General features: G+C 46.6%; 1 protein-coding gene across 7 annotated transcripts in view; it reads left to right on the top strand.

Annotated features, from left to right (window-relative positions):
* The window catches only part of LOC124473320 (muscular LMNA-interacting protein), a 38,758-nt gene that overhangs the window by 12,233 nt on the left and 1,448 nt on the right, over positions 1-25,077 (top strand). For 5 of the 7 annotated variants that reach the window (XM_047028621.1, XM_047028617.1, XM_047028620.1 and 2 more), the window contains 8 exons: positions 671-2,620; positions 3,126-3,197; positions 4,100-4,171; positions 5,868-5,951; positions 7,147-7,206; positions 8,740-8,784; positions 10,277-10,330; positions 10,646-10,789. In XM_047028621.1, coding sequence (XP_046884577.1) covers positions 671-2,620; positions 3,126-3,197; positions 4,100-4,171; positions 5,868-5,951; positions 7,147-7,206; positions 8,740-8,784; positions 10,277-10,330; positions 10,646-10,789 — 2,481 coding nt within the window. The remainder of the gene's footprint in view (positions 1-670; positions 2,621-3,125; positions 3,198-4,099; positions 4,172-5,867; positions 5,952-7,146; positions 7,207-8,739; positions 8,785-10,276; positions 10,331-10,645; positions 10,790-25,077) is intronic. The other 2 variants (XM_047028622.1, XM_047028618.1) reach the window with 2 other exon arrangements.

The raw sequence follows: 25,077 nt of genomic DNA, 5'->3' as shown, positions 1-25,077 counted from the left end.
CTCCTCTCCTCTCCTCACCTCTCCTCTCCTCTCCTCACCTCTCCTGAGCGTGGGCACGGCTGTTCCAGCCCAGCTACCCCCACGCCCTCTGTCTGCCGGTCTGCTCTACCCTCCCACTCCTGCCACGCTGTACACCCAGTTGAGACCCCGACAGAGCTACGTGCTGCGTGTGTGCCGTGGACCGGACAGAATAGGCGGGTCCAGCTGAGAAAATAGCAAAGCTGTCAGTGTAATCACTCTCAGCCGCTCTGGATGATTGGCAATCTTAATTGAGTGTGAGCAGAACTGTGAATAGCGCTGTCAATCACACAGTATCAACTATATCTGAGTAACCATGAATCAAACTTTTTAGGATGCATTTGATTAGGTTGGATAACTTTGTATACTACCTAGAGGGTAGGACACTACCTAGGGGGAAGTACACTACTTAGGGCGTTGTACATACCTTAGGGGGATGGTACTGGCGTCTGATATGATATTTACCGCAATCTAAGCTCTTGGTTGAGGGTCTCTATAAACAGGACACGTTCCACAAATAGAACTTAAGTAACTGGATCTAAGAAACCCAGTTGAACACACACGCAAGTTTGAAAGTTTGGTGTCCACAATATGCTGTCGTTCAAATATCGAGTCATATTTTATTTTTCCAACCTCTCTCCTCTCTCCTCAGTGTAACCCTGCTGATCACATGACCCTTCCCCCACCCTCTCCCCCAATCAGAGCTCAGCCGGGACACACAGCCCCCTATGTGGTCGCTGCTATGGAAACAGCTGTTAGCGAGCGAGGGGGCGTTCCTTCGTGGGGTCTCCGAGCCCCGGCCCTGGCAGAGGTCAGTCCGGGTCTAAACACAGCCCGTGAGTCAGAGAGAAGCAGCCCCTCCCCAGATCTGTACCCCACCCCGGGCTCCTCCAGGGAGTCCATCCTGTCAGAGGGCTGGGACGGAGACACCGGCTGGGGCCGGAGTTGGTGGGCCCTGCCCCCGATGTCACCAGAGCCCTCCTCCCGCTTCTCCCCCTTCTCCCCCAGCCGCACCGTCTCCCCCTGCTCCTCCGTCAGGTCTGGAACCTTCACTCCCACTGTGGTGCGTCTGAGGAGACACGCCCTGGCCCCCGGCTCCCGCCTCTTCCACATGCCCCCGCCCTCCGACCCCACCTGCGGGGACAGCCCCTGCCCCCTCTCCCCACGTGCCCGGCACCGCCCCCCTCCCACCCGCCTCTCCCTGCTCACCGCCATCCTCAGGAAGGGTCGCCTGCCCGTGCTGTCTTCCCCCCACCAGAGGCCCTACACCCCCTGCTGGCCCATCAACCCGCTCAGCCTGTCCACCTGCAAGGCCTGCTCTGCAGCCTCCAGCCTGGCGTCCATCCATCTGGAGCTCTCCTCCAGGGGCACGCCCCCGACCGGCACTTCCAGCCTGGCCCACGGCCACTGTTGTGGGGACGGGAGGGTGGTGTCGCCCCCTGGTGGCGGTCCTGCTCTCACCTCCACAGACAGACACTCAGAAGGACAGGGGCAGGATAGGGGAGGGCTCTATGGGAGGGGAACTCGATCATCTCCTACTCCAGCTCCACTGTCTCCCCTCCCTCCTCCTCTTTCTCCTCCTCTTCCTCCTCCTCTTCCTCCTTCTCTTCCTCCTTCTCTTCCTCCTTCTCTTCCTCGCCTGCCTTTCTCTCCTGACCTGCCCAAGTCTTCACTCCCTCCCTCCTCCTCCTCCTCGTCCTCCAGCCTCAGACCCAGACAGCCTCCTGAGCCGGACTGCTCCCCCCAGACCGCTGTGGCCCAGATATCTTTTCCACATCCGTGCTCACCTGGAGCCAGACTCCTGACTCCTGAGAACACACCAATTAACCCACAGCAGGACCGGAATCACCAGAAGCCTGGTCCTCCACTCCACTCCTCCCATCCCAAGCTGTTCTGCTCGTCCCCTCAACTAATCAACACTCCAGGAGCCCCTGGATCGCCGGCCTCCAGCCCCACCAGCCTCCCCGGCCCCGGGCCTCAGTCCTCGCTCTCCAGGCTGCACCCTGCCTCTCCAATCCCCACTCCTCTTCCCTCTTTCCGCTCCTGTCCAGCTCTGGCTCCCCCCTCCTCTTCCTCCGCCCTCCCACGCCCACCTTCTCCAGCCTCCTCCCCCCTCCCAGCCCAGCCTCGTCCGGCCTCCACCCCCCCCGTGGCCCGGCCTCTCTTCTCGGACTCGCACATCATCACTGCTCCTCACCAGGGGCGAGGCCAACAAACACCTTCCCTGTTGTTCCAGAACGGTCTCTCAGACCGTCCACAGTGGCGCAAGCCTGCCCCTCACTGTCTGCCAGCCCCCCCAGCCCCTTCCTCCCTCCCCCGGGCCTACACCCTCTCCCCCTCCCGCTACACCCCCCTCGTGTTCCCGGGCTTTCAGTCTCCCGACCTCCACATCTCCCGGCCCTCGCCCTCCGCCACACCAGACCGCCTCACCCTCTCCCCCTCGCCCGCACTGCCCTCCCGCACCCTCACCCTCTCCCCCTCGCCCGCACAGCCCTCCCGCACCCTCACCCTGTCCCCCTCCGCGTCACTGCGCTCCACCCCCTCGCCCCGGCCAGGAAGCGCCCTGTCTGACTGCTCCGACAGGGAGGGTGCAAAGAGAAAGGTAGCTATCCTGCATGCTGGCACGCTGGCGAGATCTCTCATTGCATGGCACCCTGCATGCTGCCATCAAAACACACCAGGAAAACGAGGTGATCCATGCTTTCCTGATGGAAGCAAAGACTGCGTGATTCTAACAGTCTGGCGATACTAATGTTTATGCCGTCTTTCCATCTCCCCCAACAGTTGATTCTGCTCCCTGACCAGCCTTGGCGGGAGACACGTGCATTTCAGTCGAGTCACATAATCGTGTTGTTGTTGTGCTGCTTGTTGAGTCCTGAGTGTGTGTTGATTGGGTTCTCTGACGTGCTTGTCTTCAGCTTATTTCGCCAAAAGCTCAGATGAACCAAAGCTATTTAAGCAGTTCCAGCACGACAAGGCCCACTGAAGCTGTGCCAATATGTGTTTATCTAAGAATTACCCCCAAATCTTTTCCATTCCTTAAGAATCATTCTTATTCCCCTCTTCCCTCCCTCATCTCTCTCTCTCTGTCTCTCTCTAAACTCCAGCCGCACAAGATCAAGCTAAGCTACAAAGCCCTCGCTGCAATCCCAACCAACACCCTCCTGTTGGACCAACAGGTGAGCTCTGGATTTCATCCATTTCATCATGCTTGTCTCACCGACCAGCGGCCAGAATCGTCAGCCAGGAACACGAGTCCTGGGTGTCTGGAGAGCCCCACGTCTTAGCAGAGCAGCTCCGAGCGGCTCAGAGCAGCCCAGAGCATGCCCTAGCATCTCCTGTTGAGGATCAACACCAAACCCTTCAGTGTACGCCATCTGTAGGATGGCAAAACGAGAAGCCCCTCAGTTGGTGGGCGAACACGGTGTGAATGAGTCCCGTGAGTTTGTGTTGTGGCTCAGACATGGAAGTCAATACTTTGACATGGCATGTCTCCTATGTGAATTGATTTGAATGTGATGAAGTGCTGACGATGCTGGAACGTAACCCGGGACGGAAGGAGCACACTGAGCACGGTTCTTCTTCCCTGCCAGCGACGCACACGTTTGTCTCAACAGTGTCTGACAGGTTTAATTGCACCGGGAGCATGGGAACCGATTAAATGAAGAAATGGAATACGCACCGCTGGATAATTCACAGATATCCTCTAGAATAACATTCTCCAACTCTCTCAGGCTATTTTACAGCTGAAATCCCTGCCGTTGAATCGAAACTGTGCACAGTTTTGCGGCATACAAATCCATCTTATCTTACAGTGAGGTGATTCTTCAACCAAAGCTTGTTCCTCATGGTTTAAAAACGTGATGAAGAACCCTCTGTGTGTGTGTGTAATGTGGACGCCTGTGTGTGTCTGTGTCTGTCTCTGTGTCTGTCTGTGTGTGTCTGTGTGTGTCTGTCTCTGTGTCTGTCTGTGTCTGTCTCTGTGTCTGTCTGTGTGTGTATGTGTGTGTGTGTGTCTGTGTCTGTGTGTGATGTCTGTGTGTGATGGGGACGTCCGTCTGAACATCCGTTTTCCCTCCAGGCCACGGAGGACTCGGTGGAGACGCAGGGGGACCACTGGGACAGACTGCCCATCGAGGATACTCATGTTGAGGTAGGATACAGCAGAAACAGGCCGACCGCCAGGGTTACAGGGTATAGCCTGCTGTCTGTTTGTGAGCTAAGAGAAAGAACAGTTAAGAGATGTCAGCAGTGAGGTTTGGAGCAGGATGAGGGTGTCAGAGACTGAGAGAGACAGACAGACAGACAGACAGACAGACAGACAGACAGACAGACAGACAGACAGACAGACAGACAGAGAGAGACAGACAGACAGAGAGAGACAGACAGACAGAGAGAGAAAGACAGACAGAGAGAGAGACATAGAGAGACAGAAAGAGAAAGACAAGAGAGAGAGTCCAGGGTGCCTGTAACTTCATGGTCCATCATCAGTTGTATCACTGATTTCCCTTCAGACAGTTGGAGTGTTTTGTGTTTTCCAAAGCTAATAACTCTGTGTGCATAAATACAACACGCCTATCATTGCATGACTTTTCCTAAGCATGCGTCATAAGTATTGTCCTGAGGTCTAGAATGTACTAAAACAAAACAAGCATGTTTTACCAGTCAGTACACCTTATACCACGAGCACAATGGCCGCAAAGATGCTACTAGTGAAAGTACACATGGGAATGATTAGCCTCACCTTGGTATTTAGGCTGTTTTTAAATGCAAACAGTGCAATCATATGTAGCGATCTGGCAGACCACTGCAGAACTTAAAGGGGGAAGTGGATTCCTGACGGCCCCCATGTTAAATTCCTCTTTCTACAACGTTCTCAGCTCTTTATTGAAGGAACATAACTCAGGAATATGAGTTACACAACGTTTTAGGAACTAAAAATCACTCCACGCTTAACACAGAGCTGCTCCTCTGTAGCAGCGCAAAGATTAAGAGTGTCAAGATTAAGCGATCTGCACTAAAACCTTGGTAGCGTTAGCCTTAATAAACCTTGGTAGCGTTAGCCTTAATAAACCTTGGTAGCGTTAGCCTTAATAAACCTCGGTAGCGTTAGCTTTAAAAAACCTTGGTAGCGTTATCTTTAATAAACCTTGGTAGCGTTAGCCTTAATAAACCTTGGCAGCATTAGCCTTAATAAATCTTGGCAGTGTTATCCTTAATAAACCTTGGTAGCATTAGCCTTAATAAACCTTGGTAGCGTTAGCCTTAATAAACCTTGGCAGCGTTAGCCTCAATAAATCTTGGCACTGTTATCCTTAATAAACCTTGGTAGCATTAGCCTTAATAAACCCTGGTAGCATTAGCCTTAATAAACCTTGGTAGCGTTAGCTTTAATAAACTGGGGGAACTTGAGGTCCCAGCTTCCCTAACGCGCTGAGCTACGTGGACACAGTCTATCTGGTTTGGTGCTGCAGGGTCACCTCTGGGTGTGTCAGGCATGAGCAAAGCCTAGTTCAGGCATGGCACTCGGGCAGCGCGCGCTATCTCACCCATCGCCGTGTTCTCAGGCCACAGGCTTAGCTCGGTAGGCGGTGCAATAAAGTCGCACACGTGTGTTCCGTACTGCTGCCACCCTCCACATCCCCTCCTCCCCCATGTGGTCTATCTGTGCTCCCTGTGGTGGATTTAACTCGTTGCTCCCTGCCTCATGTCATGCATGCTGCAGTGAACGCAAGGAGCACTTCTTCATGTACAACCAACCCGCCAAAGTCAAACCTGTTTTTGTGCATATGAATAAATGGGGAAATGTGTCACGGGCGTGTCTTGACTGAGGATGTGTTTGTGTCCAGATGTGCTCCCCCGCTCAGCTCAGACAGCAGAGTGAGGAGCTGTATGCCGTCATAGACAAGGTCCTGCAGAATCCCCTTCCACTGGTGAGTTTCCTCTCAGATCCTGGGGGACGATTAAAGGTTCCAGTGTGATAACACGTATCGTTTGTTTCCTTGTCTCGTTAGTTTATATTTACTGATGCGAATCCCTTGACAGTCTCTTCAACACAGCATATTTCGCAGTGTTCAGTCATTACCAGGAGTGTTCTAATTACTTGTTGAGTGTTTCGATAGGTCCACTCTTGTGAAATTGGATTAGCATCACTCCTGGTGTGACTGTGTCCACATAGCACAGGAGAGGCTCAGGGCAAACGTTGTGAGACATCTGAACTCCCGAGATCAAAACCACGTGAAGTCTGTCTTGACTAGCTGCACTACCGGGCGTGGTTGAAGTTAGCTTGTGATAGACAGATGGTTCATTGAATCACCTGCCAAAGGTGAAAGTGCTTGCCCTTATCAAACAGTTTCCGACGATGACTTCCCAGATGGATATGTGTAACAAACCATTTGGTGAGTCTGGCTAGCTCCGAGCACTTTGACTTGAAAATCTCTTCAGAAAGGCACTGGTGTCGTCCTTTTCAGTCAACCAATCAAATTAGATGGAGAGAGCTAGCAAACAAACATAGAGAGCAAACCTTTCTGTATTGCAATGGGTAGACAAGGGCTTTATTCACAATCTTTGGCATAGAAGGCCACACAGAAGGATCTACTCAGATCGAACATATTTATTAAAAATGGTGAGAACGCAAGCTACACTCGCGAGTGATTGAGAAGCTGCCAAGATATTGTTGTCATAGAAACAAAATGCATGATCAGAAAAAGCCCTTCCAGTGCCGAGATACGGCGCTCCCCAGCGCTGTCCTGACACGCACACAAGGGCCATCTGGAGACAGGCCATGACTCAGTTTGCTGTGCAGTGGTCACGGGTTGGAAAAGGGTCAACTTTTGGTTGCTCATTGATCCGGTTTTCATCTCTCTGCCTTGTCATTTATGTCTCTCTATCTCTCGGGCCTCTTTCTCCTTTTGTATATTTCTCTCTCTCTGACCTTGTCTATCTCTCCATGTCTTTTCTCCCTCCACCTCTCTATCTCTGCATCTCTCTGTCCATCTATCTCACTCTCCATCTTTCTGTCTCTCCGTCTCTCGCTGCCTCACCTCTCCCTGCCTCCCTACCTCCCTGCCTCCCTGCCTCCGTCTCTTCTTCTCTCCGTTCACAAATTCCTCCTCTTCTGTTCTCCAGCGTAACCCCTCCCCTGCTCGCTGGAGCTCTCGAGAGTTCCTGGACAGAGGTCCAGTCAAGGTAAGTGCTCCACCAAACTCACTGTTTTACGTCGCAGCGTTTTTACATGACTCCACAGTATAACCGTCAAATACTAATAACAGATATTGAGCTGCAGTTGGATTATGGTCGCATCACTGGAATAGGAAGTGTGCTATTAGGGAACATGATTGTAAAAATGATATGTTTACGTATTTCTACTTCAGCTGTTGTGCGGGCCTTTCCTGACAGATGTTCCGGTGACGAATTACAAACGTAAAATATAGCTGCAAGCAGCGATGCGGGTTCCTCCGCAAGATGGGAAAATATTATAAAAATGTACATTATAGGAGATCGAGAGTTGGACAACAAGAGAGCAAAACTACTTCATGTTTGGCCAACAACAATAGGCTGGATGGGGATTTGAACTTATGAGCATTAGCACCAGTCAGTCTCTCTATCCTCTCTGCTACACACTGGTGATTTTATGAAAACAAAGGGCTGAGTATTAGCTTTGGTCAGCTTTGGGACAAAGGTTAAGAAAAGCTTGACATTTCAAGGTAAGATTGAATGAAATTGCGCATGGTACTTCAGAATGATGTAATCTTGAAGCTAATAAGGTTTGAAGGTTTGAAAAACCATCAGTCCAAATTATACTTTATTCATTGACACAAAGATATTGAGGCAATGTGGACATTTACATAAACACACCCCTTCAGCCATTTTGTATTGCATTTCTTATTCCATGTCATCCTATATAAAGACATGTATTCTACACATCTGTAACACATTTCAAGTCGATTGGATCTATGGTCCATGAGGAGAAGGTTTTTGAAGGTTGTACCAAATTTGGTTTGAAGGTTTGAAAAACCATCAGTCCAAATTATACTTTATTTATTGACACAAAGATATTGAGGCAATGTGGACATTTACATAAACACACCCCTTCAGCCATTTTGTATTGCATTTCTTATTCCATGTCATCCTATATAAAGACATGTATTCTACACATCTGTAACACATTTCAAGTCGATTGGATCTATGGTCCATGAGGAGAAGGTTTTTGAAGGTTGTACCAAATTTGGACAGTACAGCAGAATCTATCATGGAGTAAGGGGGCGCTGGCGAAATCACATAGACTTTGGGCGTGGCTTGTAGCGCCACCTATGGGCTATTTAGGGTACCTCCCTAAATATACATCTGTCGATATGTCGACATGTTTATTTATCTGTCAGCCCGTTAGTCTTGTATAAATCTCTGGAAAGGTCTATCGAGCTGAATGCTCAATATATATATCAATGTGACCTCAATATACCTGCCGACTACGAGGATGGCTTTAAATCCATTTCCCTCAGAGTGAGTGCATGTATGTGCGTGCATGTGCGACTCTATACGTCATTGTGAGATTTAACTGTTGTCCAGAACAGTGCAGGTTGTGAACACAAAATGGATGGTCTTTGTGTTCATGATCATATTTGATTAGTTCACCCAAACAGACGTAATGGCAGTTAATAGCAGGAAGGTCCTTTGACTGTTCCCTCCTGCTAATATGTGATCCTGTCTGTCTAAATGCAGCCCTGCACATCATCACCAAGATCAATGGGGCGTGAAACTAAATATGTGAGTACAGGCGTTTCTGCATGGTTTTCTTGCAACAAGTTTATAAGGAAAGAAACCATTTATCTTCTATAATGTGTTCCTCATAAACAAACTCCCGTCTGACGGAAAGAAACACTTCCACAAACCCGCCTGTTTGATTATGATTTCCTGTTATTACCTGCCGTCAAATTCAGCCTTCTCTTCTTCACATGTTGGCGTGATGGATGTATATAAGTAGCCCCCTTGTCTTCTTCATGAATCCCTGGCTGACAGGCCAGAATGAGCTGCTCCCAGAGTCTGTCTGTCTGTCTGTGGTTCTGTTGAAAACAAATGATTGATGCTGCGCTCCGATCAAGACGGTAATGAGCTTTTGCAGCCGTTTGTTTAGCATGCAAAATGAGAAGACACCGTTTTGTTGTTGTTGATGTAATGGATTTGGCAAGAAATGCCAGACTTGTAATATTTTTGACGTGAATGTTGAACAAAGGAATGGTCTTTTTTTCAATCCAGACTGTTGGGCAACGTCTTTTCTTTTTCAGCAGATCAGCTTTCAGGTCACAGAGGTGTAAGCACTCGACTCCAAAAATCTATGAAGACCTGCGTTTTTCGAAGGCCTCCGTCTTCTTTGAAGGAAGCTCACTTAAGTACCCTGAGCTGTTGTTGAACACTCTGCTCGTCTATCTGTGGAACCCTCGGACTTCACACAAATCAACATCAAGCGTCTGGACCCTTCAGGTCCAGACGTTATAGCATCAAAGTATCAGATATGAAATGTCTCTCGACTCATAAGGCTGGAAAGAAATAGCTACCGGCACCGTAAAAAAGACTTCTTCAGGGGAACTATGCAGACCTGGTTGGAGATTTCCTGTGTTGTACTGGGTCACCTGTGCATGTTCTTATTGAAGCCTAGGACAGAACACACTTCTTGTATCCCGAAATATAGATTTACTGTAAATCATCTGTTATCTGGTGAAGCATACAGGGATAGATAACATATTGAACTGAAAAAACGACAAAACATACAATTTCGAGGCAAGCTCAACAGACATCTATGAATCTCAAAGAAGAGACTGTCAGGACATGAAAACTAATGCAAAATTGTACAACAAAGACCAGCTTTCAAATTTCTATTGAAGCGGTTCATTTCTTTTCACTCTATTTTAAATGTTGGATTTATAATTTTTTTATCTCCATGACTTTTACACTGCACTGTACCAAATATTCAAAGCTGCTGCTGAAGATAAAAATATAATTTGATCCTAGAACACATGTTCAAAGGATGGATACCATCGGTTCTTCTCATGTGTCGTATTTCCAGACATCACTGTGTCTCAAAACCCATGAAATCAACTTGTTGAGCAAAATGACAGCTAAATGGGGCAGCATTTAGGTCATACAGTAGGCACGTAGAACCTATCGATCTAGTTTGAGCCAAGATTTATCTTCCAAGGTTTATCGTTTAACATCCATCTCTCCCGTGAATTTTCATGTTGATCTGTATTGTCTTCTGCAGGCAACACGGCACGCACACCCGACTCCAGACTCCAGCCTGCAGGATCACCACACGGTAAACTGCTGCCATCTCTCCCCCTGCTGATTGGTCCTTCTGCTGGTGCTGTCATGTGCGCTGTACTGAGAGCTGTGTTAGAGGGAAGAGAGAGAGGGGGGGCCTTACCTTAGACAAGGGACCAGTCACACCTGGACAGATTGGGCCTCACGTGGCACCAAGGATCGTTATGTCTTTTTATGAGACAAGTCTGACATGTTTTTAGGAGACGTCAGAGGCCCCTAAAGACGCCATGCTCCACCCTTTAATTACAGCAGTGTGTTTGCTACAGTGCATATCAAGGCAACCTGGTCCCTGACTCTGGTCCTTTCACAGACCAGGCCTGGCGTCATCAAACCAGTCAACTCTAATCCAAGATTGACGGTTGCTAACGACGATAAGGATGACGATGGTGACGGCTATCATGGCAACCCCTTCAGGCAGTACATGCAGGACCTGTCACACAGTCACTCCAGCAAGGTAGGAACCATGGAAACAGCTCTCCTGAACGCCTGGCAGAAGCCTTCTTCAGGCCATGCCTCTCAGCAACAATAAAAATATTCATCTTTGTTTCATATAATAAACTAAGAAAAACAATATTGTTTATGTATTGGTGTATAATCGGTGTATTAATATAATAGCAAAGTTCCTATAAGAGAACACCAGAAATAATTCATGAAAGAGATTTGAATCATCATATGTCAATTGTGTAAACACGTCAGGCACGTCATACATTTTCTTTGTTCTTGTTTGGAATCTATGCACTGCTGGTATCTGTCCTGTCTGGAATCTATACACTGCTGTTATCCTGTCTAGAATGTATATACTGCTGGTATCTGTCCTGTCTGGAATCTATACACTGCTGGTATCTCTCCTGTCTGGAAAATGTGTACTGCTGGTATCTCTCCTGTCTAGAATCTATATACTGCTAGTATCCCTCCTGTCTAGAATCTATAGAGTGCTGGTATCTCTCCTGTCTGGATCTATTTACTGCTGGTATCTCTCTAGTCTAGAATCTATGCAGCGCTGGTTTCTCTGTTACACTTGCTGAACCCCAGAATCAATGCACAGTGGTGTTTTTCTCAGCATTTCAGTTTGATAACAAGACAGAAACTGTTTCAAACTGACAGCCTGAGGTCAGAAACACTTCAACGTAGCACAACAAAGCAGGGATGCTTTCTTGATGTTTAAACCTCTCACGCCTGTAACTGTGGCTTCCTGCTGAGAGGAATGTCTGCAGGAAACCAAGAGCTTGGCCAGGATATCCTTCTCCTTCACCAGGAGCAGTCCCATAGAAAAAGGATACCATCCTCCATGACGAGGAGAGACCAAGAAGGTCAACCAGCAGGACTCAACATCAGAGACAGCAGCTTGCCAGCAACTTCAGAGCTCATGTGCCTGCAAGCTTCCCTTAAGCATCGATTAGGACTCACCCTAAAATAGCAAAGTAGTCCTCAAGAAATAAGACACGGGTCAAAATGATTAGAATCACAGATGTTCTGCTTGGGTTCACTCTGTGATGGGCAGCCTGGTAGATTATCAGGCGGCTGGTAACAAATAAGACAGTTCATCATTATGGGAAGGAGACACTATACAAAGAGAGGGAGAGGGAGAGAGAGAGAGAGAGAGAGAGAGAGAGAGAGAGAGAGAGAGAGAGAGAGCGAAAGCAAGAGAGACAGAGATGAAGGAAGACCGAGATAGAGAGGTGTGGGGAGTGATGTGCTGAATGATGGTGCTAGAACTAGAGGAGCACAACAGTACAGGAAGCTGCCATAGGGGACATCTTGAAGATGTAATTTCCAACTTGACCCTGGTGTTTGGGCCAGTGGGACCAATTTCCAATCTTTACTAAAAGTAAAATAAATGTACTGCCTGATTTCATTAACCTTGGGTCATATTCTGTTAAGTTCCATTGAGTGCATTCTGTCGATGGCTATACACATATTTCTTATATACGTGGTGTTCTGGTCCACTGGTCCCAGGGATAATACAGTTTGCTGTTCGTCTCCCCCTCCTCGCTCCTCAAACCGAGAGAGCACGCTGGGGGGAGGAACGCCGACTGGCTTTCAATGATTATTTCTTGGATGAGGCAATGATCAACAGCAGGAAGTCTTAGGCATGCAAATTTGACTGAAAGAAATAAGTATCGGCTCTCACGTTGAGTGTTGGGCTCACATGTCTTTATGTGTTTAGGGAGTTCATATGGATGACTGGGATTAGGTTCCTGTAGCCCACCTGTTTTTCTAACTGAGCCTAAACCACCATTTCTCGTGCATTTATCGGCTCATATGGTTAATAACGAATGGCTGAAATGAAAGTCTTTCTGATGGTCTGGTTGTGAGGCACCATTCTGTGGTTTGACTTGGCAGAAATGCCTCTTGAAGGATCCTATGCAGGCTGGTATAGACGTGGGCTTTCTTGCAGTAGATCTTTTGTCCTCCTCCATTCAGACTCCTTACTCCTCCCCTGGTGTGATTCCCCTGCTCCTTACTCCTCCCCTGGTGAGATCCCCCTCCTCCTTACTCCTCTCCTGGTGAGATCTCCCTCCTCCTTACTCCTCCCCTGGTGAGATCCCCCTCCTCCTTACTCCTCCCCTGGTGAGATCCCCCTCCTCCTTACTCCTCCCCTGGTGAGATCCCCCTGCTCCTTACTCCTCCCCTGGTGAGATCTCCCTGCTCCTTACTCCTCCCCTGGTGAGATCCCCCTGCTCCTTACTCCTCTCCTGGTGAGATCTCCCTGCTCCTTACTCCTCCCCTGGTGAGATCTCCCTGCTCCTGACTCCTCCCCTGGTGAGATCCCCCTCCTCCTTACTCCTCCCCTGGTGAGATCCCCCTCCTCCTTACTCCTCTCCAGGTGAGATCCCCCTGCTCCTGACTCCTCCCCTGGTGAGATCCCCCTGCTCCTTACTCCTCTCCTGGTGAGATCTCCCTGCTCCTGACTCCTCCCCTGGTGAGATCTCCCTGCTCCTTACTCCTCCCCTGGTGAGATCCCCCTGCTCCTTACTCCTCCCCTGGTGAGATCCCCCGGTCCTTATCCAATGTCAGGTCGACTCTCTGTCGTTGCGTCCCCAGCCCTCCTGTGTTGGTTTGTGGTGCCCCGAGCCCGTCACACACTGTCCCCCAACCTCACATTCCCCTAACCCACTCCCTCTCAAGTCTGCCTGAAGTGTAACTGCCTGAGTGGATGACTGGGAGAGATGAGGCTGATAACGTGTATGTGTACAGGCGGAGGCAATCATCGTTCCCAGCTGAAACCTTCATATTACATATGGTAGCATTTCACACTTGTACTGTCACCAGGTTAGAGTGCTTTGTCCTTAGGAAGAAAAGAAAACAACTATGCAACTGAAAACAGTTTGAAGTCTATAAAGACGTGAACATTACTTTCTGCTTTGACAAGACAAAGTGTTTCTCACATTTCAACCTGAAGACAGCTTGAAAACAATCAGTGCTTCACTGCAGAAAGGGGAGACAGTAAGCACTAAAACCTCATCTTGTCCCAGTGACAGCAGGCTTTTAAGAGACTTCCATGCAAGGCATCGTTTCAAATGTCAACACGGCTGACACATTAAATATTGTTTTCTACCAGTGTGGGTCTGTGCACAATGCCAGACATCTATAGATGTCTTGTTTTTCCTCGAAAAACGTTTGAGAATCAGTGTGAGGAACAGATACAAATCCAGTGAATACTGTCAGCCTTTACATTAACTAGACACATCAGTCAATGGGCTAACCTGGAGTACAAAATAAGAATGGTGGGTTCACCCATATCTCCCTGGCTCCATTTGTACCTGCCAACTTATAAAGGGTCTCAGTGTGAGATAATTGTTGTGGTTAAAGAGCTTCTTCATATTCAGCCTTGCTTCTTCTTGTGAGCGCGGTTCGTTCATGCAGTACCCCGGGTACTCGCACACGTCTCCCCTGCTGACATCACTCCACTGGCTGTCGGTTGCCGTGACAATCAGGCACGAACCCCTGACCCTCATCTATGCTGCGGCTAACAGGCCCCGCCTCCAGGCCATCATCCAGCCCGTCGAGGTCTCGAGGCTCACCTCGTCAAGCTTCACCTGGGCTAACAACGCTTGCCTCGGCCTGAGGGCACATAGAGCAGCACTTAGAAAATCTGCTGTAACTCCGGGAAATGTGTCTTTTACTTGAGATACTGTTGCACTTTTTTGCTGCACTATACTGTCATATTGTTGTTATTTTGCACCTAAGTTATGATATTAAGATTGAACATAACAGGAGAGTTAAGATGGCTACAGCTTGGTGGCTGACATCTGGCTACTTTGCACTGTGCTTGGTAAACACGGACCATTCTTTTGACCAAGAAAATATAAGATATTTCTGCTGTAGCTTTGCATAAAAGCTTCTGCTAAATAGGCATGAATAGAATGTCAAAATGTCAAATGCAGTATATGAGTCATCTAATCTATTCCTTATAAAATACTGGTGATTACAAACAAAAACGTCTGTCTGTGAGGATTCCTTTTGAGAAACAACAAATTGATTGATTTATACCATGTAAAGTGGGTGTGGTCATTTTGTGTAGAGCAGATCAAGTAATTCAATTCAATTATTGGACTTTTAAAAACCGCATCGGGTACGAAGGTGCTGTAGGCTACATGCAGTTGATAACATCTCATACATACAGCTTAACAATATAACAATAATTTAAAACCAACAAAGACAGTATAAGATCATTTAACATAGTACCATTTATACTGCTATTAATTAAAAGCTAAGGAAAATAATTATGTTTTCAAGGCCCCCTGGAAAGACTCTAGAGACGGCAGTGATTTCATGGCCAACAGAAGCTCGTTCAAAAGTCTAAAGCCTGCCACCGCAAGAGCTCTGTCTTATAACGTGAGGGAATACATTACGCAAGTTACAATCATACACAATGATTTATTGAAATAAATGGAAATATAATGAACAGTACTAGATATATTTGTTATTGGTTTTAGTAAGACTTTGACGGGCTAACAAATGAAACTAGCAAAACTTAGGCCTGCATGGATCAGATGAAAAGAGCGGGAAAGGGGGAGGAGAAAGAATCAAGGTCTTTGTTTAATAACAGGAATGGTCTGGTGGTTAACTAACGACAGTTAGTTTTAGGTGTAAGTGTAGTCTTCATCAAACACACACATGATATCAATGTACTTTATGCCAATGTCTCAAGTAAGAAACAGCAAGTCGCATTTACTTTCCCCGGTGCGTTGACGTTGCGGGTCAAAGGCGGAGTCCGTTTAAATCTTGGTTGTAAACAAATCAAATGTAATTCGGTCAAAGGTCCTTTTGTCAAAGTATTCCTTTTAATCCGCGGTGAGAATGAGTTTGATCATCTCAGTGATATCGCAATTAGAATTGCGTTGGGAACTTCTGCAGAATCATTCAGGTAGTGTTCCAATCACTAATCTTGATGAATCCCAGGAGAAGCTGGGCGAGATCCTTCTGAATGCTTATACGGCGTCACGGGACATGCGGTATCAATCGACTCGACGAGGGATTGGTCGTTGTTGGTTTTTACCAAGTTTTTGTTTTTTTTCAGAATAAAGGAGGAGTGTCTTGAGGCACGTCATACAGTTCATTTGTCAGTTTGTTGACTTGGTGTTCAAGCTGATTCATAGATAAGTGTGAAATGGAATGTCACTTTTAGGATTGTGGCCTTAAAACACATTTACATACATTTACATGCATTCATTTAACAGACGCTTTTATCCAAAGCGACTTCCAAGAGAGAGCTTTACAAAGTGCATAGGTCACTGATACCCAGGTCTGGTATCTACGGTGGCCCACAGGTGCAAATGCCCTGCAACTTGCACAATGTACTGCACAATGACCCGAAGGTTCACAATGACCCATCGTTGTTCTGTGACAACTTGACCCAATACAAAAACATAAAAAGCATTTTCTTCTAACCTTCGTGCTGTGGGGGGTGTGAGACAGCCCGACTGTTCTAAGTGGAACAGCTTGATTTTTGATCCAGAGAGAGAGAGCAGATGAGAGGTCTGTTTTGGAAACAGGACCAAAAGTGAGGTAAAGAGGTAGTAAAGAGGTTAGTATTAATTTTTAAATTGGGCCCTCCTCTTTTACAGTATTTTAAAAGAGCGTTTCTCATCTGCTCTATCTCTCTCGCTCCGTGGGGTCGAAAATCAAGCTGTTCCACTTAGCTGAATGCTGCTCATGTGTTGTCAAATTAATGAAGATGTTTTCTTAATTTGATTGTGTTTTGACTATTTGCATGTGTTTTCTTAAGTTGCAGGGCGTTTGCACCTGTGTTTACTGTAGGTATCAATCCTTTGAGGCTCATCCAGAAAGATAGTGGCATTGTATGAGGCGTCATGTAATGGAAAGTCGGGGGTTCTTGTGCTCATGTGGTCATCAGTACTGGGTCTTCCTGAGGTGGTCAGATTGTGAAGAAGGTCAACACGGCCCTGGCTCACTGGATGGCCCTTACTGTGAACGTGTCCTTGCCTTTTTCACCAACATCTCTTGTCAACATCATCTTTCACATCCTGTGTTTTTGGTTTGACGTACCCAAAAGTTCCCATTAAAGAGCCTCTCCATTTACAGCCTTGCTTCTTCATGTGAACTCGGTTCGTTAACGTACACAGAAGTTCCTAACCACTTTTCTTTTCATCTGTGTTGCTAGGATACTCCACTGAATGCATTTTAAACTGTGTCAAGCATGTTGGAGTTTTTGTCAGAAAGAGTTATTAATATGCAACATTTTCTATATTGCGTCAACTCTTACCCAAGCAGCGGATGATCAAGGATAATAAGTGCAGAGGTCTACTGTGTTCCTGCGGTCAGAGGCAAGGAACAGCCTTTGTTTACTAGCCACATTGCAATTAACCGCATATCAGCTCACTTAGGAAAAGCCATACCACAGGGCAACAATATCTCAATTAAATGAGCTAGATCATTACATTTTTATAAAAGGTGACACTCAGGTGCCTTACCCAGATGCAACACTGATTTAAAGTGTACTGAGTCACGTGTGTATAAAGATATAGCTAGCTGTTTCTAACTTACTCCTAGGAACTTTACAACAGGCTTTACAAAGGGTCGTATGTGTGACTGAAGTGAATGGACAAACTCACTGTAATTGGGGTGTGTGGTAGTGTGGTAGTGGTGTGGTAGTGTGGTAGTGGTGTGGTAGTGTGGTAGTGGTGTGGTAGTGGTGTGGTAGTGGTGTGGTAGTGGTGTGGTAGTGTGGTAGTGGTGTGGTAGTGTGGTAGTGGTGTGGTAGTGGTGTGGTAGTGGTGTGGTAGTGTGGTAGTGGTGTGGTAGTGTGGTAGTGGTGTGGTAGTGTGGTAGTGGTGTGGTAGTGTGGTAGTGTGGTAGTGGTGTGGTAGTGTGGTAGTGTGGTAGTGTGGTAGTGGTGTGGTAGTGTGGTAGTGGTGTGGTAGTGTGGTAGTGTGGTAGTGTGGTAGTGTGGTAGTGGTGTGGTAGTGGTGTGGTAGTGGTGTGGTAGTGTGGTAGTGGTGTGGTAGTGGTGTGGTAGTGGTGTGGTAGTGTGGTAGTGGTGTGGTAGTGGTGTGGTAGTGGTGTGGTAGTGTGGTAGTGGTGTGGTAGTGTGGTAGTGTGGTAGTGGTGTGGTAGTGGTGTGGTAGTGTAGTAGTGTGGTAGTGGTGTGGTAGTGTGGTAGTGTGGTAGTGTGGTAGTGGTGTGGTAGTGTGGTAGTGGTGTGGTAGTGTGGTAGTGTGGTAGTGGTGTGGTAGTGTGGTAGTGTGGTAGTGGTGTGGTAGTGGTGTGGTAGTGTGGTAGTGGTGTGGTAGTGTGGTAGTGTGGTAGTGTGGCACGCACTGTGTGGGGAGTCGGCAGGTCATGGTCCATGAGTCTCTGCACCCACTCAGGGAGTGCGGATCATTAGCTATCCAAGCTATTTCACCTCTGTGAAATCAATCAGAGACGTCCTTCCTGGTCCTTACCTTTAGAGACCTGCAGGGTCAAGTTCCTCCTTACATCTCTGATTTGATTCAACTTCCTACCCCCACTCGTAATCTGAGGTATTTAGGTCAGAAGCTATTAATGGTTCCCTGTACTCATTTTAAAACTAGAGGGGATCGATAATTCCGAGCAGTGGCTCCTAAGCTATGGAATGTCTTGCCTCCCTGTCTACGGTGTGCGACTTCTGTCGAAGCTTTTAAAGAGCAATGGAAGACTCTGCCATTCACAGAGGGGGAGGAGTCACAGTCAAGAGATGGGGCGTATCCAGGGGAGTCACACAGGGGGAGGAGTCACACAGGGGGAGGAGTCACAGTCAATAGATGGAGGTGTGTCCATGGGAGTCACACAGGAGGAGTCACAAAGGGGGAGGAGTCACACAGGGGGAGGAGTCACACAGGGGGAGGAGTCACACAGGGGGAGGAGTCACAGTCAAGAGATGGAGGTGTGTCCATGGGAGTCACACGGGGGGAGGAGTCACACAGGGGAAGGAGTCACACAGGGGGAGGAGTCACACAGGGGGAGGAGTCACAGTCAAGAGATGGAGGCGTGTCCAGGGGAGTCACACAGGGGGAGGAGTCCGGTCAAGAGATGGATGGGTCATATAAACACAGTAAAAATCTGGTAATTCTTGGAAATTCAATTTTTGGAACAAAGCAAGGCAACAGCCACATAGTGATCACATAAGAAGCAAATTTGACTTAAAAGTACTGGCCAAAAAGCAAAAATACCGAAAACATTTACATTACATTTAGTCGACGCTCTTATCCAGAGCGACTTACAGTAAGTACAGGGACATTCTCCCCGAGGCAAGTAAGGTGAAGTGCCTTGCCCAAGGACACAACGTCATGTGTACTGGCCGGGAATCGAACTGGCAACCTTCAGATTACTAGCCCGATGCTCTACCCGCTCTACCCGCTCAGCCACCTGACTCCCCCCAACATTAAAAGTAGTAACAGTAATTGGAAAGTTTGCTAGCAGCAGTAAAAATATTTGTGATGCAAATATTTCAACGCAATCAACAAAGAACTATAGGTTCATCAAATTACTTGGCAACACTTCAGATTTCATACCCTCACCCTAACCTATTTATACCCTTAGCTAAATATGTTTGGCCTCTATAAAGTGCACAGCACATTATTATCATTATTATCATTGTGGCTTCTGCTCACTGCTGAAGTAGTCCACCTGCTGAAAATACTGTATAAGCACATCTGTCTGCTGGCAGTATTTATAAAACATTGCACTATGCCCATATGTTCATCCTGAACACCCTGAAACGGTTAAATTGTTAAATGTGTGAAGTGTCATAAGTGTAATTGGAGATTTTAGGAGATTACAAGAAAGGACTGGTTTTGGACTGCAAGGTTCAATCTCGGTTTTATTTTATATTTTATCAGAGACTTTTTTTCTTTTACAGCAACTTGTGAAAAGCCGTGTTTGTGAAAGGCCTGAGTGGTTTGAGAAATGAAAAAGACAACATGAATGGGATGCCTACTGAATTGCAGCACTATAGAAACAAACATCACATTTACATTTAATCATTTAGCAGACGCTTTTATCCAAAAGAGACTTCCAAGAGAGAGATTTACAAAAGTGCATGGTCACTGATCATTAAAACTAACCAACAAGATCAACAAGTCTCTCAATAAGAGTCATTGTGATCCTGGAGGATACTAACATCAGGTCCAGCCAAACTTTCCCAAGTACCGTTGTACTCCCGGAACAAGTGTGTCTTGAGCCTTTTCTTGAAGGTGGTGAGACAGTCAGTGTCTCTGAATGGAGGTGGGGAGTTGATTCCACCATTGGGGGGCCAGACAGGAGAAGAGCTTGTGTTGGGACCGGGCGCTGTTGAGCGGTGGGACCACCAGACGGTTGTCAGAAGAAGAAAGTTGGTGGCGGGTGGGGGTGTAAGGCTGGAGGAGAGACTTGATGTAGTCGGGTGCAGTTCCGTTCACCGCTCGGAAGGTCAGTACCAGGGTCTTGAATCTGATACGGCCGTGATGGGAAGCCAGTGGCCGGTAGATGAGGAGCGGAGTAACGTAACGCTGCTGCGTTCTGAATCCTCTGAAGAGGGGGGGTTGCACATGCTGGGAGACCAGCGAGCAGCGAGTTGCAGTAGTCCAACTTGGAGAGGACCAGTGCTTGGACTAGCAGCTGGGTGGAGTGCTAAGACAGGTATCTCCTTATCTTCCGGATGTTGTAGAGGGTGAATGTACACAACCGGGAGACTGCAGCAATGTGGGCTGTGAGGGAGAGCTCGTCATCCATGGTAACCCCAAGGTTTCTGGCAGAGGATGATAGGGTCACCGTCGCAGATTCCTAAGTGATTGAAAGCTTGTGGGAGATGAAGGGTTTGGCCGGGATGATGAGAAGTTCTGTTTTGGCGAGGTTCAGCTGGAGGTGGTGCTCGGTCATCCAGGCGGAGATGACAAACATGTAATAATGTCACTTTTTAATGTAATAATCTGCTGTCTGCTTAAGAAGAATGAAGGTCACAAAATCAAACTGTCATTCTTAACATCATTCTTCAGCATCATTCTTTTGCACAATCAAATTGTGTTGAATTGCACTGCGTCTCTATACGGGTTAAAGACTTCAGGAAGAACACAGCTCCACTCACCCCCATCACCCTGTGTGACTCCCCAGTCAACACTGTGGAGTCCTTCCGCTTCCTGGGCACTATCCTCTCCCAGGACCTCAAGTGGGAACTGAACATAAGCTCCCTCACCAAGAAAGCACAACAGAGAATGTACTTCCTTCGGCAGCTGAAGATATTCAACCTGCCAAAGACATTCAACCTGCCAAAGACAATGATGGTGCACTTCTACTCAGCCATCATTGAGTCCATCCTCACCTCGTCCATTACCATCTGGTACGCTGCTGCCACTGCTAAGGACAAGAGCAGGCTGCAGCGTATCATCCGCACTGCTGAGAAGGCTAGGCTGCAATCTGCCTACCCTCGAGGACCTGCACACCTCGAGGACCCTGAGGCGAGCGAGGAAGATTGTGGCTGATTCCTCCCACCCTGGACACTCCCTGTTTCAGCCACTCCCCTCCGGCAGAAGGCTGCGGTCCATCAGGACCAAAACCTTACGCCACAAAAACAGTTTCTTTCCTTCCGCTGCTGGCCTCTTCATTACAGTAAGGCCAAGGGTCCACCATGACTTTTATGACTAAATGTCCTTAAACATATTGCTTTTTGCACTGCATCACAAATTGGATCTTGTATTTTTTGTAATATTTGTGTTTTTATATTGTAAAAACGTATATTCTAATTCCACTTAGTTACTGCTAGTTATGTACCCTTAGAAATAGTTAGTCCTCATTGTAGCGGGGTCTCGTCGTGTTAAAATAGAAATACTTAATTTATCATAAAGTTCGGGGCACCACCCTAATATTGGTTTAGGACATTAGGGAATCCTATATTTAACATGTAATAATCAGTCTCATCTTTAGGAATGAATTTGTTCTAAGTGTAGAGCCAATCGTAGCACCAGTGAACACGCACGTCAAAATATCTTTACAATGAATTTATTCAAGTAAGGTAAACAGATCTTATGAACAAGTTAGATTATGGGTTTGATATGAGTTATTGGTTTCAATGAACAGAATGAAATGGACTAACTTAAAGAAAGACAGAAATGGTAAGTCAATGATTACATCCTTACAAATCATAAACAGAGCTCACGCCAATGCCATGTCTGGGAGGAAAGAGCGTTAGCCATAGTTACGTTTGATCAGGGGTCGATCAATGAGGTTGAGGGCGGTTTGCCAAAGGTCCATTTGAAGAATCGGAAGTGAAAGCACGGCTGCGCTGCAAGATCGTGTGGCTGAATCTGCGGGATCTCAGTCAAGTCGCAATGATAATTGCGTTTTGGGTTCTTCTGTTGAAACGTCCAGATAGTGTCGCGATCACTATAAAGTTGAATCTCAGGAGAAGCTTGGGGGACGTCCTTTGGAACGCCAATCCCGATGGCGTTCATGCCATGGTTGGTTTCGCTGGAGTTCGAGATTAATGGTCATCTCAGATATTTATACAGTTCAGAGTTCGAGGGAGGACCTGTCTGGGTCAGACGTTGATTGGGGGAAGCTGGGTTGTCAACTCTCCCCTCCTTCCTTCACACCTACCAAAGGTGTGATCTGGTCTCTGGCTGGTTCAAAAGATCATTCAAATATTGTTCTGGACATCTTGGTACAGTTACAAAATATAGTTGAATGGTTGTTTTATTATGAGAGCTTTGTGTAGATACCAAGAATGACATGGTTATCTTTCAGGAAGAAGGATTAGTTACTAGAATCAAGATTTCAGTGAGCACAACATTAAAACAAAGTAACAAACATGACACAAATATCCCTCTCATAATTCTCCACCTTGTACTCTCGTGGTAAAGGTGAAGTCTGAAGAACTTTCCTCAAAAGTTCTGATTAAGGTATGTTCTTTGTTCAACTGCCGCCAAAACGGATGTAAATGGTTTCTGGAGACGTGTTGTCTCAAGCAGGCCCTTTGAAGCTTGCAAGCTAGCAGGAGGGCTGAGATTGGGGAGGTCCCCCCCCATTTCTATGGTTCCTTTGCATCGGCATTTGGTGGGTAATCAGCATACTGAGGGTGTCACAAAGGCTGATTAGGTTTGTCTGATGTGATTGAATCACTCTTCAGGTGTGGCAAGATGTTGGCTCCGTGTGGTCTTGCTGACCTCACTACATCCCCCCGGATGTCAACTTTCATAGACCGTCGTCGGTGAAACTGTTGACATGAAGACAAGAGAAGAAAGACCACAGCAGCGTAACAGCATGTCACCCCCCCTCCCCAGACATTGGCATGGCTATGAGCGATTAAGCTATGACATGACATAGGGAAAAGGTTGAGAGAAAACAATTGAAACAAAAAGAGGCACTTGAAGTGGCTTACAATGGCCGTAGCTATTGAAGCTTTGTGACTATGGGTCTAGATGAGGGAAAAGTTGTCGGCTTTTCAATCTTTTTAAATCAAACTAGTTTCAATAAACTCATTTAGGTTATGGTTACACTTGACTGCCAAAGACGTACACAAATAAGCAAATAAAGGTGCAAGGTAATAATAGTACATACTTTAACACAATTATAGTTACTAAGTAGCTTCTTGTAGTCAACTTAACTAAACCACATTGATGAACTGCATCTAACAATGTAACTTTAGTTTGGCAACCACTGTTTAAGACACAGTTAGCTGCGGGAATAGTCAATGCTTTTTCCGAAAAGCTATCGTGGCGGCATAATAGGTTACGTGTAGAAACTGCGTTGTTTAGTTGCTTCTAAACAAAAGTCCTTCAGGACTAAAGGCTCCTATGCTACTTTCCTTGAAGAGCTGGCCGAGGCAGATTACAACGTAAATGTCGGGGCCGCGGTGTTACTGAGCACGCGCGTACCTCCGGTCAAACCTAGCTGCTTCCTTTGAGCTAGCTGGTCCCACACACACACACACATTAAAAGCTTGGCCCTATTTTACAAAACAATTGAATACGCACACAGCCACTGTAGCCCAGGCACAGTGGTATTAAAAACATGATGCTACATATAGTTAGAGCTAGCTCTATTTTAACAGTTCGTTTCACAAAAGTTACGATTGCTCATTTCAATCTATCTTAGCCTCACACGGGGCGCCAGTATGTAGTGTGGTTTGCACGGTTAAGATTAGCAATACTTAGTTTATAATAAAGTATAGTCGTTCTTGGGGCACCACCTCTGATTCGTGAAAGGGACAGAGGAAACCTTGTTTAATAATATTGAATAATAGCACTCGTAATAATCAGTCTAATCTTAAGTAGGGAATTCTATGAAAGTAGAGCAGATCATATAACGTGAGAGGTACGCGAGTATTATACACAATGATTTATTTAAGAGAATGTAATTATAGTGAACACATACCAGATAAGTTATGGGTTAGTTGGGCTAAAGCAGTACAGTAGGCCTAAATTCTAATGAGAGCGCACTGGCACAATGGCTGCGTAGAGCGCGTGTGGAGGGGGAGGGGAGAGAGAGAGTGAGGAAGAGGTACAGAGGAAGAGGCTTCTATAGTAACAATGGACGATCAATAGCAACTGATCTAACGATGGTCAAGTTAAATCATTTGTAAAATACAATCAAACATCGACAATTCAATCACAACATGCCAATATGTCACAAGTAAGAAATATTGCAAATCGCAGTTACTTTTGTCGGTTTGAAGAACGGAGTCAATGGTTCGTTATATCCAACGAATAGGAAACGGAATCTCTCGTCAAAGTTCCGGGCGCAAAGTGAAGGTGCAGGTTATGAGGTAAAGGTTAGGGAGTGACGCGTTCACCCCAAGTTAATCCTACGAACAAGCGGGGGTGATTGTAAGTTCGGCAATTTTATACTCCAAAGAACAGGGGGTCATCCGTGTGAAGGTGACCTCTCTCATTGGTCAGTTACTTCCACCTGGGCGTCGTCTTGAGATCTGCCCAGAGGTGTGAAGTGGCTGATAGTTTAAATTCCATTATCTCAAATGTCCATGAAATGCTTAAACTTCAGAATAGAGCAATACAACGTTCATAACTGGTTTTGTTAGTATGATACAATTATTTTGATATCAAGATTGACTGATTTAACTATATCTGAAGGGGAGTTATAATCAAACATCAATTAAACACGTTCTAGGTAAATGAAAAAACACACATTATAACACATCGACTACTGTCATTGAATTAGTGTCCATGAGCCATGTAGTCCTTGAGAAATATGTTTGTAACTCCACGAAAGAAAGTTCTCCCTTATACTCCATTGTCTGATACTGTGTGACCATGTGGTCTCTGT

Source organism: Hypomesus transpacificus, chromosome 11 (assembly GCF_021917145.1).
Source record: "Hypomesus transpacificus isolate Combined female chromosome 11, fHypTra1, whole genome shotgun sequence".
NCBI classification, from domain to species: Eukaryota; Metazoa; Chordata; class Actinopteri; order Osmeriformes; family Osmeridae; genus Hypomesus; species Hypomesus transpacificus.
Note: the sequence above shows the minus strand (reverse complement) of the source record. Positions and strands in the feature narration are given on the sequence as shown.